Source organism: Trachurus japonicus, chromosome 15, assembly GCF_045865225.1.
Source record: "Trachurus japonicus isolate A0001 chromosome 15, Traja_1.0".
NCBI classification, from domain to species: Eukaryota; Metazoa; Chordata; class Actinopteri; order Carangiformes; family Carangidae; genus Trachurus; species Trachurus japonicus.
In genome coordinates, this window is record NC_140921.1 from 28,754,922 (window position 1) to 28,775,673 (window position 20,752).

Genomic DNA, 20,752 nt, shown 5'->3' on the forward strand with positions numbered 1-20,752 from the left:
ACTCTCTGTTTCAGCATTTTCCTCCCACTGCAATATAATATAATAGGCTAAGTTTCTGAAAAGCAGTGTTGTGAATAATGGGAAAATATCTTCAAAATATGATTAGAAGTAGGCTATCTTAAATGATTTTATCTACAAAAACAACATAACTGGGTCGGGCATGTTGTTTTTGTATTTTGTGTCACATTGTTTTATTGTAGTGGCACACTCATTGACAAGAAAATTTCAAATTGGCACTCCATGTCACAAAGGTTGCCTACCCCTGATGTAGAGGGTAAAGTTTAGTACACTGTAAAAACATCATGTGGGAGGTGCAGCGGTGGCTCACACAGCCCATGTAGGCACAGACCTGATCACAGCCCTGTGCTGCATGTCATCCCCCCCTCTCGCTCTCCTGATTTCCTGTCTCTAATATTTCTTAATCTTTTATAAATATATATATAAAACATGAAGTGTAAAGTATATTTCAGCAAAAGTCTCACTCCTAAAAGAGCTTATCACTACGAGCTAGCTGAGCCAACCAGTAGGCTATCGACTCTTACAGAACTGTGGTTCATTGTTCCTAATACAAAGTTTTTAAATACATAGTGTTTTATGCAGAATGCTTCAAATGACATTAGTTCAGTAGTTCCCAACCTTTTTTGGCTCGTGACCCCATTTTGACACATCACAAATTTCTGGCGACCCCACAATCATATGCAGTCTGTCAGTCAAGATATGCTACATTTTATTTGAACTCAATTTATATTCAAGAAAGTGATACAGTTGTTTAAGATTTTGTGTGGTGTTTTTAATCACATTTTAAAAAGAATTATAATTAGTTAAAAAAAAAAAGTATCAATTACTAGACATTTCAGGCGACTCCATTTGAATTGCAGGCGACCCCACGTGGGGTCCCGATCCCAAGGTTGAAAAACACTGCATTAGTTACACTGAGACTGAAAGTTTAAAGTTTACATTTTTTGGGCTGCAGCTCATTCTTCCCTCCCCTAGCCTCAGTGTTTCTGGTTTAACAGCACTGAGCTGGACAGGTGACAGGTGAAGAGACAAACCAATGGCGCTGAGTTCTTCTAGTACCTCAGCAGGGGCTGGGCCGGCACGGGGGTGATCGTGGAGGCGATCGCGGGGCCAAATCTTCCGCCTCGCTTTTTGATCCACTCATCAGCTCCAAACAAAAAAAGGAATAACTACAGTCTTGGTACAGATCAGCTGGCGCTGTTGCCGCTCTGTTTTTGAAATTTCCGGGTTTGATTCTCATGTCGGACGTAGCGCTCGCACTCTTCCAGTGACGACGCTCTGTCCAATCAGTGGAGGGCAGTCGGCTAACGTCACGTTTTAATATCGCTGCGGCTCGCTTGGAACCAGGGCCGAGGTGGTACTATAATAGTACCTGGTACCAGGTACTAGGGCTAGTGGAAAAGCAAAAAAAGCGTGCCGTGCCGCGCTAGTGGAAAAGCGCCATAACACTACGTGCTTTTCACTGGAATGTGACAACATCAAGTAAATTATGTGAGGAAACATAATATGAAGATAATTTGAATACAAAACCTCGTCTATAAAATGATTTTGGTCAATTAAGATCGATATTCACCATGCTCTTTTCGCTTGTGTCTGTCATTCACCCTTAATTCACCATCATAACTAAATGTTCATATAGTAAGATTAAAAAAAGTTTGATTATCAAAACATCCATACTGCAGAGTGAGGTTATCAGTTCATATGCCTTCCTCAGTGTTGACCTCTGAGGGACTGAACAGATGAAGCTGTCATAGCCTGGTAGCTGCACAACCCATTTTATTTGGTGTCGACACTACAAAGACTTTTAATAAACCTGTCTGATAGTTAGCTGCTTGGCCAGCAAACACTGTACTGTTGGCCACAAGTTAGTCCTGTGACACTTATGGTCTGACCACCACTGCTTGCCCCGCCCCACCCCGTCTACTGGTACCAGGTAGGGATGGTATTATGCAAATTCGAAACCTAGTCACTTCACTGGAAGACAACTGAGGGAACAGCTCGTAAAACCATGTGGATTTCAACCCAGGGAGCGTTTTGGGGGCCGGATGGCAAGATAAACAAGAGCCTTCAAAAAGTGATATTTCCATAATAGGTCCCCTTTAAGATGATTACTGAGCTTCCTGAAGCTTGTTCACTTCAGGATATTAGACTAATTCACATTCGAAGCCTTTTGCTAGTAAACCATAAGGAGAATTTTACTGTGAACTGGAAAGCATTTGTCACCAAGTTAGTGGAAAACTCTTTGTGTCACCACAGTTGTTGAGTGGATCAGAGGAAGAGGTTCTTACTAAAACCACCATGACTTCAATAGTTGTAGCTGCTTGTGGCTCAGCTCAGCAGGTCCTTTTACCCAACTATGCATACTGGGAATGGATTAGATTTTATGACCTGTCATCTAACGTGCCTCCCTGACACCAACCTTTGAAGCAGGAGAGACAACTCTCAGAAGTTGTCTCTGTTTCTGTTTTTCAAAGACCTTGATGTCTGTCTCATCAAACCAAAGAAAGGTTTTCTCTCAGGACTGAGTGCAGTCTGAGCGGGCTCCAGTCAGCTGTCAGCTGGACTGACTCCATGTAGCCGGTCCCTCCACAGACTGGCACAGAGCTGCAGGAACACTTTTCTTCCTGAACAGTGATTTCTCTGTTACCTTGGTGATGAGGGTCCTCCTGGTCCTCTGTAGGAAGTCTCCTGGTTTTTATGTCTTTCCCCGGACTCATTGACTTTTATGTCTATGTGGATACAAATACAGATATTATAGGAATGATGGAAACATGGCTTCTAGTCATAAAGGCACAGCAACAATAATAATAAAAAAATTAGCCTAGTTTAGCATAAGGAACAGAAGAGGGAGAAATTACCAGTGTGACCGCTCTAAAATGTTGTACTGGTGCATCTCAATAAATTTTAATATCATGGAAAAGTTTATTTATGTCAGCAATTAAATTCAAAAAGTGAAATTAATACATCACATAGATCCATTACACACAGAATGAAACATTTTATGTCTTTATTTATTTAATTTCTTTTAATTATAATGATTATGGCTTACATTTAATAAGGACCTAAAATGTAGTATCTCAAAGACCAATTTAAAAAAGTATTTTTAATATGGAAATGTTGGTGTTTTGAATAGTATGTCCATCTCTATGCACTCAGTATTTGCTTGGGGCTGTTTGACTTGAACTACTGGAAATTGACTTCTCCATGATACTCTGATTTATTGAGATGCACCTGTATATTCACAGTTCAGGGATGAGTAGTGTTGAACAGTTCCACATGTGAGTGACTGAATTGTTAGACTCACTTTATTCTGCTGTTCATGTCCACTGTGTCCACTGAATGCAGCACCATGGACACCTGACACCGTGTGTTCAGTCGTTCACCCTAGTGTCAGTGTGGATGCCCCCTTTAGTTGTTGTCTGTTAGCTCGCTAAGCTAACAGGCTCTGTCTGCTAAACACATGATGCTAATTCTCTCCACCGACACCACATTACACACTGACTGTAAAGAGATTAACACAGCGTGGATGCATCTGAATTTGTTGCATAACCACAGCAGTGTTTGTCGATTCACTGAACTTTACATACAGTACAAGGATTAATAACCAGAAACCAGGTGCTTGTGTGGCTTAAAGGGATATTTCAACATTTTGGCAAATTTGCCCATTGCCATAATCCCCATAGTCATAGCAGTAGGTTTGTTACCTCTAATTGTCGGTGCAAGCAGTTTTTCGATCGGTGGGGCAGAGATACAAGTTGCTCAGCTAACGCTACGGAGGCTAATGGTATTTCTGGGTTTCCCTCATCAATCTCATCAAATACACAATCCAACAACTCCAAAACGCTCTGGTGGACAAGTTGTGACCTGCACATTCACCACGCTATGAGATAATAACAGAACGTTACCAGACAGAGTTGTTTTAGAGGTAAATGCGTAGCCGGAACTACATCCCAGACGTGGCTGCTCAGTGGAGAGACTAGGGCTGGGCGATAAACTGAAAATTTATCGATATCGAAATTTACGACGATAACCGACGTCATTTTGCCCAGGTCGGTAAATTCGGTTTTAAAAAAAGAAGAAAAAAAAAGAAACAAAATAAAAGTCGTTTTTGTCTTTTTTGGCTGTGTGTGTAGGTAGGCTGTGTGCATGTCCCTTTAAGAGCCGTACTCCGTGTTCAGCGTGTGTAGTCACGTGACTGCACCCATCCAGTCTGTAACAGGAGGGGACAGAGCCGGTGACACCGGCAGCAGCGCGGCGAGCGCTCATCTGTACTGACACTGTTGTTATTTTTTCACCTGAGTTAATGACACACACACACAAGAGCAATGAGAAAACACCTCGCTGAAATGTCCAATTAAAAACGTGCAGCGTCGGTCGCCACCGTCACGTGATTTTGTCAACAGACCAGCGTGAAGGGAGTGACAAGAGATTATAGACAGAAACGGACATGTGGCGTTAAATGTATGTGCTGAAATAACCACGCTGACGTTCTTTATTGATAAACAGATCAGCGCCGTCCAGCGGGTCGAGGCACTTGAAGAAGTTTACAAAGTGACGGTAGATTATTACTGTGCGTCTGCTCCGACCCCATTATGAAATATTGGCGGCGATAATTAAGAAGCAGCGGCAGCCACAACTAAATGTAGCGAAAACGTTCAAAAGTTGAAGCCTGGGGCTGCTGAGGTAGTCATCTGGTTGAGGAGGAAGATCAGCTTGTTCCAAAAAGAAATGTTGTAGCCTGTGTGCTTATCAGTTGTTCAATAACTCTAAACAACTAAAAGTATTTTATTTGTATTTTCTTAACATATTTTCAGACAGTGTATAGTTTTAAAGTGGCACCTCTGTAAATACAGCAGTTATAGCAAAAAAAAAAAATATATATATATATATATATATATATATATATATATATATATAGCAATAAATAGGTCTAGGGGAGTCATGCTATCCGCGGGCGGGGGGGGGTTAGAGTAGTTATCGTCCATTTATCATTATCGAGGCAAACTGAACAATATATCGTGATATTGATTTTAGGCCATATCGCCCAGCCCTAGGAGAGACTTCAAAAGCACAAAGTTCTGAGTATTTTCTTCATGTGTCGTAATGCTACATAATCATATGTTATTATCTCATAGCGTGGTGAATGTGCAGGTCACAACTTGTCCACCAGAGTGTTTTGGAGTTGTTGGATCGTGTATTTGATGAGTTTGACGAAGGAATTCCTGGAAATACCATTAGCCTCCGTAGTGTTAGCTGAGCAGCTTGTATCTCTGCCCCGCTGATCAAAAAATAGCTTGCACCGACAATTAAAGGTAACAACCCTACCGCTATAACTATAGAGATTATGGCAATGGGCGAATTTGCCAAAATGTTGAACTATCCTTTAAAGTCTTTTATTACAGTCAGTCCTGATGTTGACTGACCAAATTAGAAATCCAGTGGATTTCCTGCAGGTACTCTGCTGCATGCCTGAACCTGAGCCAGCGCTTGACTGTAGTAGTGCATGAACTGGCATGAACACATGTTGTCTGTGCTTTTGTTGTGTTTTGAATGTATTTCTGCTTTTATTATTTAAATGTAGTTGTGCTGCCTGACCTCTCACTGTTCAATATGTATTTTTCTCTATGCACCCTGGTGTTGTTGTAGAAGCAGGTACAGGTGTGTGCAGGTGTTGCTCTGGTGAAGGGGACCTCTTTATTTCTCCACTCTCTGTCCTCTCTTTCCCACATGTATGCGTCTCCTACACTCTGGTGCACCACTTCCTCCGCCTCCTCCTCCCCCCTCCTCCTCTCTGTGCACCTCCCGCGCTCCTCTTCAGCCAACACGCCTGCCATCCAAGAGGAGAAGGGCGCTTGCTTCCGTTTGGTCAGCTCAGGGAGGCAGTGTTTGCACCCGGTTTCTGCCCAGCTGAGCAAACAGCTCTGCTGCTGCAGTGTGGGCAAAGCCTGGGGCCCTCGTTGTGACAAATGCCCCTCTCCAGGAACAGGTAAGCCCCCCCACCCCCACCCCCGCCACCTTGTCAGACATTTAAAAGTGGTGTGAGTGAGAGCTAAAGGGCCCACGCTCTTTCTTTCTCACTTGTGTGAAGAGAACATCATAGCAAACACTAACTCTAAGATCTGAGAGCTGAGGTTCAGAGGATCAAAGGAACAAGCTGTAATCTCACCGTCGTGTGAGGATCTGTCTGTTTGGTACACTGGTACATTTGTGGATGAGCAGGGACACATTAAATGGTTGTTTTGTGAATTAATTTTGTATAATGACCACATTAACACAAACAAATATTCTGTCATGGGATAATATTCTCAGAAGTTGCAATATAGAAATAATCATCAGTATTAAACGCCACAATTAATTGATCGTAAAGATTCCTAAATACCGTCACTTTCCAAAAAAGATTATGTCAGAACCATATCAGCAGATGTGCACCAAAGTAAAGGTAAATGCACAGATACTGGTCCATTAAAGGGCCCATATTATGAAAAATCCACTTTCTACTGGTTTTGTAGCGGTTCTATGTGTTCACGGACCATAACGAGAACCGGCACCGGAGAATATTGGAACGCTTCTCAACAGTGCAACGGTCCTCATCACGAAATGAGAGCACATCCGAATGAGGAAGTCTTCTCTCCCGGCGTAAAACCGCACGTCAATATTCTCATCAGTCGCACTGTGCACAGTTTGTGCTGCTGCTCATTTTCACTTTTTTTTAATTTAGATTCTCTGATGACTTTAGGTGGAGGCAGGTTAACACTACCTATGCACTTCCAGCGTTTGAGCTAAGCTAATTAGCGGTGCGCCAGCTCTGCTCGTATCTCCCTTGTTACTGCACGCACAGTTGAAAGGATGGTGTCTATCTGCTGGTCATGGACTCAGGAGTGAGGCAAGACACGAAAAAAAAATGTTGGCGTATCCCTTTAAAACCTCAGAAAAATCACTTGTTGTCAAGGTTGCTAGGCGATAGAAGCTGCATTTAAGACACTACGGTAAGGGCGGGCACCGCTGGTGACGCACAGGCAAAATCCTCCATGGACCAGAATGTTTCATTTCAGTTCAGCCTTCGTTGATCTATGGCAGCTACAGAGGGTCACACCTAGAGGATGCGCCGCCTGAGTCAGGACACAACTACTATCAGATTTGGCTTCACTGTGCTGTTGTTGTCTCTCAGTGCTGAATATACAGTAGTTGTTGATATGAGTGTCCAGCGATGATGAACGGTACCGTTGGTGTGACTCCATCACCTTGATTCTAGAGCCTTCAGCTTCTGTTGGTGCACCACATCAGAGAAAGATGAGAAAGGTTAAAGGGATAGGATAGGGAACATTTTGGCAAATTGTCCCATTGCCATTAGCCTCGTAAACCAGCCTCTCGCGGAAATGCATTTCATTTCATTTCTCGGGAGAGTCTGGCCTCATCCCCCCTGCAAGCGTTTGGGGTGGGCGGGAGCTCGGCGGGAGTAGTAGCAGTAGTAGTAGTAGTCGTAGACGGTTTAATATCTTTGGTAGTAGCGTTGACAGACAACCCCATTCAGCCAATCAGCAAGTCGGTGTAGTGACTGGGCTTTGCACCAGTCGGTCCCTGATTGGCCAACGTGCTGTGTCAATCACAGCGGGCGACGCTGATTGGCTCGGCCTTCTGAGGGTTTCAGTCCAAACGCTTAGAATGGGGATGAGGCCAGACTCTCCCTCGGAATGAAATGAAATGCACTTCCGCGAGAGGCTGGTTTACGAGGCTACATTGCCATAACCCCTATAGTCATAGCAGTAGGTTTGTTACCTTTAATTGTCGGTGCAAGCTGTTTTTAGAACAGCAGAGCAGAGCTGTGAGCTGCTCAGAGCTATGCTATGGAGGCTCATGGGATTTCTTGGTTTCCCTCATCAAACTCATCAAATACACAATCCAACAACTCCAAAACGCTCTGGTGGACGAGTTGTGACCTGCACATTCACCACACTATGAGATAACAACGGAACGTTATGAGAGTTGTTTTCGAGGCAAATGCACAGACTGCTTGCTGAAAAACTGCCCCAGACAGGAACGCACATCAGCAGTTTGTGCATCAATTTACTTTCAGAGTGACACCTCTGACCACACTGTAATAAACTGAATCAGAGACTGAATTTTCCTCATAAAAATCAGTTTCAAAGCATTTCCCATCATGTGAATGACAGTTAGATATGTTCTTATTGTAAATATGTGGTGGTGCCTTGGATTGACCTTGTGATTGGCTCCACCTTCCTCCTGCTGACACTTCACCGAATCCCCAAAGTGTCAACCCTCAGATATGAGAGTTGTAGGTGTACTGGTCATTTGTCGTCATGGTTACAGTCATTAACACAGTTATGGCTGTGGAGCATCACAGAAGCTGACCGTCTCCGTACAGTACTCCACCATTACTACGACTAAAAGTTACAGAACAACACAGGTCAACTACAGGTTGTGATGGATGCTCACACAGAGGAAGGTCGGTGTCTCACAGTTGCACAGAACATATTGTGTCTTTGTGCGTTGATGAAAAGAAGCCAAACTTTCCATTATGAAAGAGCATGTAGTCTGGGAACAAGCATGAGCCTGAACTCTGTGCACCACTAACACAGTCTCTCCAGATACTCCAGGTTCGGTGTCTTGCCAGTTCCCAGAGATCTGCCAGCACTAAAGTAGGTCATTATGACTGTAAGAGCCGGAGTCGCTGCTCAGTTCATTCACCTCACTGATCGGACATTCACAGCAGTGCCAGCTGTTTTCAGATACGGACCCGAGCCGGTTCCTGTGTAATCACAACATTGTTTTGCCGCTCGTCCAAAAGACAGGACGTTGTGTCTAATGCAAATACTTTTCTGTTAGTTTCATTCTTCCCTTTCACAAGCATCCGCTGTGCCAGAAAGCACTGAGGCAGCACTCGACTTAGTCATCGCTCTGAGTCAAACTGAAGCTCCCACCAACGAAGGCCTGAACCCAGCCTGAAACCCGAGGAACACGGTTTATAGACACTTCACACTTAATCCACTTTTTTTTGAAGTAGTAAAGTGCATGTAGTCACATTATTACACCTTCTATTGAGCCCACTCTGATTTTATACTGTTCACTGCAGCAGGAATTATGTTTAATTTCCAGAGAAAATCCAGTAAATCTGTCCTCAGGACCCCACAGCGCCCTGGAGCATGACCTGCCCCAAGACATGGCACTCTCAAATTACAGGTCAAAAACACATTCAACCTACGAAATATGTCAAACTTAGCAAAAAAGACTGAGCATAAAACTGAGAGTAAAAGTTTTTCGATTAACTTAAAGGGGAACTATGCAACTCTGGTCACTTTTTTCTCTGTGGAGCTCCCCCTACAGTTTCGGGGTGCATATATTCACTGTCATAAAATCTAACAGCTAGCCCTCCTCCATCCCCCTGTGGCCATGAGCATTTGTTTTCAATGAAGCCGGTGAGAAGGCAATCAATGGGGCGATATCTACCGAGTTGGTTAGTGTTAGCGAGAGATTATGGATTACCTGGCGTGTTTGTGTCGTAGTGCTGTAAAGAAGTCCCATGTTTCACCGGGTCAGAGGCTCTGATCTTACAAGGTTGGTTTTCTGCCAGGAGACGCTAGATGGAAGGCAGAGAGCCTCCAGTTTCCCTGTAGCAAGTTATTTAACCATCATAATTATTCCGAAGCTGTTTAATTAAGGTCTTAATCTTGCATAGTTCCTCTTTAAAGACCCCCTCCCAAGAAAATCGTGTTTTTCGTGCTTTTCACATGTTCCTGTGGCATTTTTCTTGTGTTAGAGCACATATCAGCAGAAAAGGAAGTGCAAAATTGCATTTCTGAGTTTTTCTGCCTTCAAATTGCTGTGAACCAATGGCAGACGCAAACTGGCAGTTTCAGGGAGACTGGGGTTGACGTGTCACAACCCCAGGGGAGGGCACTCGTGCTACAAGCTCCTGCCCCGCTCTGCATCTGGCTCAGAGGTGAAAGGCTTGGCAGCTCGGTGTAGCTGTCAAGGTGTACAGGTATAGCTCACCTGGTAGAGCAGCTTGCACCGTGAGCAAGGACTATATTCCAGTCATTGTCACAATGATGGATCAGATGTCAGACTGCCTCATTCTTAAAGTTTTAACCTGAATATACAAGACATGATTGATTTTCCCAACGATCAAAGTATACGAAACCGAACCGAAAACCATGACCACAAAACCGTGAACCGAACCGTTTGCTTGAACATCTTTTAATATTGCCGCTTAATATGTTTTATGTAGCCTATGGCATTTTTAAGCTTCATGTGTGTTATTGGACAGAAAGAGCAGCGCTGCCTCGGAGCATAGCCTACATACAGAAAACACATTTACATCAATAAATAAATGTTTCACAATGAACCAATCAGTCTGTATTAAATTTTATTTAGTTTGAAGGCAAGGTTTGCAAGGTTCATCTGATGGACATCAAGGGACAGATTCTCCAAGTTTTGCACAGCTTTTGCTCATGCTAAACCTGCATAGGCTGAAGACCCTCTTCACATGTTTCAAAACCAAACACAGAGAGACAGATTGTGCAGGTTTAACAGGAGCAAAAGCTGTGCAAACCTGAGTAAATCTGGACCCTAGTCTCATGCTAAAATTGACTGTAAATTTACCTTTAAAGTTGGTTTTTAAAAAAATTTCCCCGGGGGAGCATGCCCCCGGACCCCCCTAGGGGGTCGGTATCTTGTCACCTTTTTTACCCCTGATGAGTTTGCACCCCTGTGTAATAGTGCAGATGACATTGTTGAGTCTGTACTCACATTTTCTATGATCTGCTGGTTTGGCAACCCCAGTCTAGCAGACTAAGTAGTATCATTAAACACTGCAGAAAGATCATCGGCACTGACCTTGATGATCTAGGTCAGATCCATCAAGTCAGGTGTCTTCAGAGGGCAAAGGCCATAATACTGGCAGATCCTGATCATCCTCTGAACAAGGACTTCAGACTGTTACCTTCAGGAAGGAGGCTGTCTTTTTCTAGGAAGGCCAAGTCGAACAGATACTGGAGATCATTCGTCCCATTAGCTGTTACATATTTGAATCAGCTGTAGCTGACGATTTGGTGTAACTTGTACTAGTTACTAGTACTTTTTATGATGTATTCTGGTATTTCTTGTATTGCTATGTATTAATTATATGATGTATTTCTATTTGTTTATTATTACTTAAAGCAGAAGTAAGCGATATTTTTGTGTTAATATAAGTCTTAAATAGTTATATCTTCCGACAGCAATCACTTACATAGAGTGTTTGGTCTGAAACACGGGTCTCTCAGTCACTCTGCTCTGCTCTGAGCTGAGGAGAAAACTTTTCTCGTATCCTACAAGTTTTATCCAATGAGGAGAGAGAACGGCATAAAGGGCTGTGTGTGCAGCCAAGGGATGCGCCTGAATGTGGTGACGTAGGGACGAGGACCAATAGATCCATGACGAGGGCGGGGGCTGCTAACTCCATCGGCTGACAAGACGTTATGGTGCGTTCAAGGCAACTCGTAACTCGTGTTTTTCCGACCTGTGAAGTCGTACCAGTTCGATCTGGTACGAGTTTACAGGTCGGAAGTTACGAGTGGCCGTTATAGTGACTTTCACAGGTAAAACAGGTCGGAAAAACACGAGTGGGTTGCCTGGAACGCTACAAAGTCGTAAGTTGTGACTTGAAGCTGTAATTTACGGTTTCAAAAGCCTGCCTGGAACGCAGCATTAGCCAAAACGACCGGATCGCTTACTTCTGCTTTAATGTGTTTTACCTGGTGTGTTTATTGTGCCAACTGCTGCTGTACACTGAATTGCACCTTGGCGATATTAAAACTCATCAATCAATCAAAGATTTAATTGTCAAAACCAAGTTACAGTATGCAGCCAGCAAAACAGTGAGATGAGATGAGGGTCAGACAGGACAGAAAAAAAAACAAACAAAACAAATGCATATGGTGGGAAACATCACCACTCAGCCCAAAGCTGGGTTGGATTTGTGAATGGGACATTTATAGAGAATAGAGTCTATATATACAGTATATAGAGTCTTTAGAGAAGACATCACTGACAACAGCTTCAGACATCAGAGGACGTTCACTGACAGCTGTTACTTACAGTGTTTGCCATATGTCAGACAATATTTATCTTTTGAGTAGTTTGAAAACTGTTAGAGCTAATTCATAGATGTGACTTCATGTCTCCACGGGAACGGATGGTTTTATTGTATTTAGTCATTCTTCAGTTTAGATATTATTCTCTCTGTTTATTCAGAGGTTGTGATCTCATCAATGCCTGTGCTTCATCACTGTTGTGTTTTGTTGGTCAAACTGACAGTTGTATAAACAGACTTAAGAGTGAACAGTAGAGAAAGTTGCAGCGTAGCTGTGTAGCTGAAAGTTCTGCTGTGATGTCATGGTCAGTGTGAAATATTGATGCTAATGGAGCCAAGACTGTGTCTCCATCTGACTCTGTTTATCAGGAGGTGAGATCAACAGAGTTAAAACGCTCAGATTAATTCTGCTCCATGAGCACGAACGCTGTGTCTCATCTCGCAAAAACTGCCTTTATTAACACGTGTGAGGTGTATAAAATGAAAATATAGGTTTTAGGGGTGGGAGAAAAAATCGATTCACATAAATATCGCAATATCTTTTTTCACAATTTTTAAATCTTTTTTTTTTTTTCAAAAATCGATTTTATTTTTTGAATTTTTTAAAATATTGTGCAATGTGCATTTGTTAGCCTTTTTTTACATACAGAGAGTACAGGTTTTGAAAAGGGTTTAAGTTCACTTTATAATGGAGTATGTTAATTTATAGGCTCCTACAGTATTTGTGTGCAGATAAATGTTAAAAATGCAGACAAAAAATCGAGAGAATCAGCAATATCGTAGAATTGCAATTTAAATTGAATCGCCATCCAAAAAAAACGTAGAAGAATCGAATCGGGAGAAAAGCATACCGTCCCAGCCCTAATAGGTTTTCTGTGCTTTAACTCTTCACTGAAATGCACTTCTTGTTTTTCTCTGTTATGTAGCAAAGTTTAAAGAGATCTGTCCTGGTGGAATGGGCTACACCGTTCTACCTAACCCACCTGTCCATAAGCCAATCACCGTTTACCAGGAGCCCTCCTACCTGCCCCCGCCCCAGCCGCTGCCCACACCTGAGCGACCCGTGGAGGCTTTTGGGAAACCAGAAGGGAACATACCAGGTGAGCTTCCGCCTGGAACGGGACCAGTGCATGTTTCTCCCGTTCAGCTCGATGTCTCATGATATGTAACGTGGTGAAAAGTGTTGCTGAGCTGCGATGGAGACGCGGTCGGTCCGGCAGCCAGAGGAGCGTCCTCCAGCTTCTCCTGGGTATCTCAGGGAAGTCCTGGAGTAGCTGGGAAACGTAGATCCCCCTGTGTCTCTGTCAGACTTGAACATTTATAAAGGAAAGCTGCCAGGACACGGAACAGTTACCAGACTACGTCAACTGGGTCAGCCCAGTGTGAAGGACTGTATCACAGCAGCAAGTAGTCTTAGCAGTAGGTTCGTTACCTTTAATTGTCGGTGCAAGCTGTTTTTAGAACAGTGGAGCAGAGTGGCAAGCTGCTCAGCTAACGCTAACGGAGGCTCATGGTATTTCTACGTTTCCCTCATCAAATACACAATCCAACAACTCCACAACGCTCTGGTGGACAAGTTGTGACCTGCACATTCACCACACTATGAGATAATAACGGAACATTACAAGACAGAGTTGTTTTAGAGAAAAATGCAGAGACTGCTTGCCTGAAAAACTGCCCCTGACGGGAACACGCATCAGCGGTTTTGCACGAATTTACCTCTAAAACAACTCTCTCGTAACGTTCCGTTATTATCTCATAGCGTGGTGAATGTGCAGGTCACAACTTGTCCACGAGAGCATTTTGAAGTTGTTGGATTGTGTATTTGATGAGGGAAACCAAGAAATCCCATGAGCCTCTGTAGCGTAGCTCTGAGCAGCTCTGCTCCAGTTAAAGATGACGAACCTACTCCTAAAACTATACGGATTATGGCAATGGGCCAGTTTGCCAAAATGTTGAACTATCCCTTTAAATATCCTGTTAGGGCTGCTCATGATCATGTTTTAATTCATTGGTTAGTAGTCTACGAAATGACAGAATTAGCTTTGTTTTCAACATTCTCTGTCCGACCACCAGAACCCACAGATACAGTATTTATCCTCCAGTTATGTATTGATTTCTCAATATTTATTTATATATTAAACAACACATAGAAATGAGTGCAAAGAAAGAAGACAAAAAGACTGGCGATGCAAACTACGATGATACAAACTCGAGTAATTGAAAACAAACTAATCATAACCAAAGCAACCTAAATCAAAGAAATCCCCAAATCTAAACTTATCCAACACAAAACTCAAGACAAGTCAGAGGAGGCAGAGAAAAGATACAGAAAACTCAACATAAACTGTCTAATAATGGAGGACAGACCATTTGTCCTGCGACAGTGGGTGGAGCCAGGCCGGTGTTCCTGGTCACTATGAAGCAACATCAACTTAAAAGAGCAGCAGAAAACTCCCGTGTAAAACAGTGTTAAAGGGATAGTTCACCCAAAATTGAAATTTCTCATTATCTACTCACCCTCATGTGGACTAAGGGCTGGGAGAAGTTTCAGAGTCCTCTGTGCCTTCTCTGAGTTACAGGGGGTCTCGACGTAGCAGTGCATGTCCATATAACAGTTGCAAATGGATACCAACTGTCTTCGTAACAAAAAGACACACCAAAAAACATCCAAATACCTCCATGCTGCTCGTATGTAATGTCCGTCTTGTATTGAAGCCCCGAAATGCGAAATTGTCCCGAAAAAAATTAAATAAGTCTATATTTCAAGCCTGTTTGTAACGGAAGCTTCTTGAAGCTCCTCTTCCTGGTTTGTCAAATTTGGACGAACTGGGAATAGGACAGACCCTGGTACGTCCAAATTTAACGAACCGGGAAGAGGAGCTTCCTTATTTAATTTTTTTTCGGGACAATTTCGCATTTCGGGGCTTCAATACAAGACGGACATTACATACGAGCAGCATGGAGGTATTTGGATGTTTTTTGGTGTGTCTTTTTGTTACGAAGACAGTTGGTATCCATTTGTAACCGTTATATTGACATGCACTGCTACGCCAAGACCCCCTGTAACTCAGAGAAGCCACAGAGGACTCTGAAACTTCTCCCAGCCCTTAGTCCACATGAGGGTGAGTAGATAATGAGTTCAATTTCAATTTTGGGTGAACTATCCCTTTAAACATGAAGCCCCAGTCGTTTCTCCTCAGCTGTACGATCTGTCAAACTGTGGAGTGACACAGCTGTCAGAGAAAGCAGTGCCTTTGAACGGCTGCATTGAGCCAGTGCAGAAGGAGACATGTGTAACGTGTCTTTCTATAATGAATGAATCTTAGTTGAAGTGTGGTTCTCATTAATCACGGTGTCAGCGTCACAGTCAGAAACAAACCCGGTCACACTCTGTGTAAATCACAGCTCCGAGGGTCAGAGCAGAGATCCTGTTTGATCCTCCGTCATGTGATCAGGACCCAGGTCCTAAAGAAACATCTGTCCGCTGACATTTGTTTGCAGAGGACAAGGATTAAAGTGCTTTGGCTCACTTCACATTCCCTTCAAACAGCCCAGCCCACAGCCCTTCAAAATAGGGAGGGAGGAGGAGGAGGAGGAGGAGGGGGGGGGGGGGGGGGGGGATAGTGGCCCTGGCTGAGGGAGGGAGAGGAGCTTCACCTTCCTCTTATTATTCAGGACATGCTTGGCAGACATCAAGGGGAAGGAGAACGTTTGCAGCATCTAAGCCAAAGCCAGAGCCGAGTCCAAATGACTGCTGAGCTTCTCTGGAGCAGAGCAGAGCAGAGTTTTCCAGGCCTGAAAAACACAATCTGACAGAAATCCACCACCCAGACCCTGCGTAGATTAGTGTCTGGATACAGGCAGAAGGTAATGTGGCGCCTGGCGGCCGCACAGACTGCCACTGAGACCCAGCAGAGAGCTGCTCAGGGTGAGAGGAAGAGGAGGATTTTCTTTTTCTTTTTTTTCTTTTTTTTTTATAAATCCTCGGTGTTGATGTATTTCAGACTTAAGAATGTTTATGACCTTTTCACAACATGGAACATGGGCCTGTGAGCGATTACAGGGCATTTAGCGAGAGCTATTTATGCAGTAAAGGTGTTTCACATGGCTGAGATTAATGACATATGAGCATTTCTTTTGTGTTTAATCCACTGATCATGGCTGATCACGGCTTCTGTGGGATTACAGAATCATTATTTTATGATTTTGCAAGACGTTCCTCTGAGCCGACTCAAAACACGCCAGCGAGCCAGAGACTGTACTGGCTGACATGTTCATTACGAGGAGCACAGGCAGTGAAGTTTATTATTACTGTTCTGCTTCCTCCAGCGCTCACCAGAGCACCAAGTTTGTGGGTGAAATAAATGCATTGTTTCCACAGTTTAGCTAATGTTTGCTGCAAACCGCTGCATCCAGATGTTTCAGGCAGCGTTGATACAATGGATCTATTTATTCATGAGACGTTTTTATAGAAGAACTAGTGGAGCTGGGCTGAGAACCAGAGACTGACTAACATGTCGGGGTTTGTTCAGTAATAACAGCAATAACAAGAAGAAGAGAACATCCGCATGAAGAAAACACAATGGCAGTTTTCTGGAAGAGCAAATCAACAACGTCAACAATAAATAATAATAATAACCAGGACCGTTGTATAGGGGAGAAAGGTGATGATAATTCCAGGGGCCCAGCGACCAGTAGGGCCCACAAAAAACCCCAGTAGTCTAATCTTTGTATGAGTGAATTATTCTGCATAAGACCCTGACTAATACTCATAGTAATGTTGCATTAGCATAGTAGCAAAGTAGGCTACATAAAAAATGATAATTTAGAAAAAAAGTGGAAAAGTCAGGGGGCAGGGTCGCACTTTAGTATTCTTTCAGGGGGCCCAGAATTCCTAGCAACGGCCCTGATAATAACCCTAAGCATTTTAAGCAGTATATTTGGCCCAAAATGCTTTACAATAAAAACAAAAAATCTAATAGACAAAATTACAAAATATGTAAATGTGAATAAGAACAAATTAACAAAAAACAAATAAATTGAAGAAATCGGTTTTCAGCTGAAAACACTTCTAAAATAAACGTATAGTAAAGTACAACTGTGGTTTGATTAGTGTCAAAACCTGCGTTCGGAAACCAAGCCTTTAAACCAGCCATCAGGACTTCTGTAACTTTGTGATGTCACAACAAAGTGGCCAGCACTCCCAGCTGTGCCCAAAGCTCCGCCCACCTGGATCCAGCCTCGCCGGATTCGGTTTCTCTGAGTTTCTACCTGAAATCTGCTCTGTTTTTATTGGATCCATCAGAAAACAGTCAAAACACAGACCTGTTGTTGCTAGAGCTCCAGAGAGAAGCCCGAGAGAGGAGGAGGAAAAACGGCACGGAGGTGGTTTTTAGTCCTGAAAAAAAAAACAAAAAAAAAACACAAATTATATCTTCTTACTGATCGACGCAGAAAAACATGGGACCTGCTGGTCATGTCCAGCACATTGAAGCTTTGATGTCCACTGTATCATGTCACAAACTTCCACTTTTGTTTCTGTGTTTCCCTTGGTCAGTAGCAACAGCTGCACCAGATCAGGTAGGTTGGTGCTTTCACAGAGCTGAACTGCAGCAGCATGCTCAGACACACCGCTGCCAGCCACTGGAGGCTGCACTGCACAGCACATTTGCATGAAGTCAGCAACTGCTGCATGACAGCGGCTGGTCAGCACAGAGCAGTGAACCGCTGTGTACACCTTTTTAATATGTATGTACACGTAAGTACCAAAACCCAGCCTGAAACCCTGGACCGGGGTCCAAACTGGACCGGGACAGGCGGCCTTTGCTTCCCGCTGGCTTTGCTCGCTGAGCCCTCCGCTCTTGCTCTGTTATTAAATTTCAGCCAGTTGCAACGCTAATCTGCTTCTCGGCACAACGTCTGTGTTATTGCATGTCGGATGCATTGTGCAAAAGCTTCAGTGATCACTCAGTACGTTTACATGACACTTGAAAAAACCGAATTATTGCCTTAATCCGACTATAACTGGACAACTGAAGTGCATGTAAACACCTTAGTCCGACTGAAATCGGAGTTGAGAACTCTGATTAAGACACCCAGATAATGCGATTGGAATTCGATTTTCTCCGTCATGTATACACCTTAGTCGGAGTAGAACTGGACAATGCATGTGCGCATGCTCCACAACAGTAGAGACGGCACAAAGTGGAGCAGAGAAGCCGCCCGAACCCCGCAAAGTAAAGAAAAAACCCCAACATCAGCGCCAATTCAATGCATTTCACACAGCGCGACCAGCAAGAGTGTTTTATTAAAAAAAAAAAAAAAAAAAAAAAGAGAGAGAGAGAGAGAGAAAGGAAGCCCGTATCCTATTCTCAGCGCGCATCCAGCCCAGGCTGGCGCGTCTGGTCGGGAACTGCAGTTGAGAATTTATTATTAAGCTTATAAGTTGTTTATATTCAGTTTTTTACGAGGTGACAGAAAAGTCAACAGGGGGCAGGCAGACAGGGGGGCGTATTAACCCGCTGAAGCAACGGGTGACGGCGCATGAGGGGGCGGACCCATCAGTTATTCGATTTTCTCAGTTGCATGTATATTGAGACAAGGACAGAAGTCCGACTTGACGCCAAAATCGAATTTTGAGCATAGCTCGATTAAGCTCTGCATGTAAACGTACTGACTGTGGGACTGAAACATACAGTGCTGTGTTGACCTTTTTTTTTTTGCTGTTACTGTGTGTCTTGTCGTTGAAGGAGCTGCTAGTTCCCGTGTTTAGCAATAGGCCAGTAGTTGAACCTATCCTGCCCCAGCTGTCTCCGGGTGTGTCCACTGTCAAGATCGAGGCAGCCTACCCAGGTGTCTGTTTCTCTACCCTTTACACTCTGAAGAACAGTTTAGAGTATCAGTCTCAGCTGATTTTTCATCATCATCATCATCATCATTTTTAGCCACAAGTTTAAAACCTTAAAGGGATAGTTTGACATTTTGGCAAATTGGCCCATTGCCATAATCCCTATAGTTTTAGGAGTAGGTTCGTTACCTTTAATTGTCGGTGCAAGCTGTTTTTAGAACGGCGGAGCAGAGCTACACTACGGAGACGAATGGGATTTCTCGGTTTCCCTCATCAAACTCATCAAATACACAATCCAACAACTCCAGGATGCTCTCATGGACAAGTTGTGACCTGCACATTCACCACGCTATGAGATAATAACAGAATGTTACCAGACAGATTTGTTTTAGAGGGAAATGCAGAGACTGCTTGCCCCAAACAGGAACGCGCATCAGCGGTTTTGCATGAATTTGCCTCGAAAACAACTCTGTCTGGTAATGTTCTGTAATTATCTCATAGCGTGGTGAATGTGCAGGTCACAACTTGTTCACCAGAAAGTTTTGGAGTTGTTGGATTGTGTATTTGATGAGTTTGATGAGGGAAACCAAGAAATCCAATTAGCCTCCTTAGCGTAGCTCTGAGTAGCTCACAGCTCTGCTCCGCCGTTCTAAAAACAGCTTGCACTGACAATTAAAGATAACAAACCTACTGCTATGACTATAGCGATTTTGGCAATGGGCCAATTTGCCAAAATGTTGAATGATCCCTTTAAACAGTACAGAGGACATGTGCACACGAAACAACCACACATATAAGAGCAATGTAATATTCAACTTGTACTACAGAAACCTTGAGGTAATATAGGAAGTAGGAAAGGAACTGCGTGACATTGTGCTCTAGTGTGAGTTCAGTGTGAATTGCACGGATGCACGTAGTTGTGCAACAGTTGTGAGTTGAGTCTCCCAGCCTGAGGACACAAGTTGGGGGTATCTGACTTTTTGTGTTCATTGGATCCTGTGCAGCCTCCTCAACTGATGTCACTGAAACCAGAGTGCTGCTCTGGGTGGTTTTGTCATTCCTCTTTAATAGTTAACAAGAACTTTGCTCTTGTGAGAAGCACAGCTGCTGTGGACATCAGCTGTATCCAGGATGGATGTGCTTCAGAGGTCCTGTGATGCTGATTCACCTGCTTTAGTTAAAGATTCTCACTCTCCTCTCAACGTTGCTTTAATCTGGATGACGATGGTGATGTTACTTTACACCTGAGTTAAGAATAAAGGCCTTTTCACATCGGGGACGTATTTTTTGTGCAAATAATTCACACGTCAGTATTTTTTTCAAACTTTTCATCATGATACACCAAAAAAAAAAATCAGAGTAAAGACTTTACAAAGACTTTGTAAAGACTTTATAAGGACGATGTTTGGTCAAGCATCTCCGAACGGCTTGAGGGTTCGAGGGCGTCCCCAACTTTTTCTTAAAATTTTACCACTTTTTTTTTTTTTTTTTTGAGAAATGTTTACCACTTTTTTTTTTTTTTTTGAAATTTTACCACTTTTTTCTAGATTTTTTTTTTTTAATTGAGAAAATTTTAAACTTTTTTTTATCTATTTATTTATTTTTACTTTTTTTCATTTTTTGAGAATTTTTACCACTTTTTTCTAGAAATGTTTAAACGTTTTGGAGAAGTTGTAGCAGTTTTTTCCAGAAAAAGCAAAAATCTTCGCACATCTATTTCTTTGGCAGGTGCGTCGGAGGGTGACAATTAAGTCCAAATTAGAAAAAGAAGAGTTCCCGCACACATGGCCAAC

The 20,752-nt window shown here is 43.1% G+C and overlaps 1 protein-coding gene across 17 annotated transcripts in view; it reads left to right on the forward strand.

The window, feature by feature from the left end:
• ltbp1 (latent transforming growth factor beta binding protein 1) overlaps positions 1-20,752 on the forward strand; it is a 198,190-nt gene that overhangs the window by 142,352 nt on the left and 35,086 nt on the right. For 4 of the 17 annotated variants that reach the window (XM_085800887.1, XM_085800884.1, XM_085800885.1 and 1 more), the window contains exons 11-14: positions 5,837-6,004; positions 13,036-13,209; positions 17,670-17,692; positions 18,862-18,964. In XM_085800887.1, coding sequence (XP_085657013.1) covers positions 5,837-6,004; positions 13,036-13,209; positions 17,670-17,692; positions 18,862-18,964 — 468 coding nt within the window. The remainder of the gene's footprint in view (positions 1-5,836; positions 6,005-13,035; positions 13,210-17,669; positions 17,693-18,861; positions 18,965-20,752) is intronic. The other 13 variants (XM_085800889.1, XM_085800886.1, XM_085800890.1 and 10 more) reach the window with 5 other exon arrangements.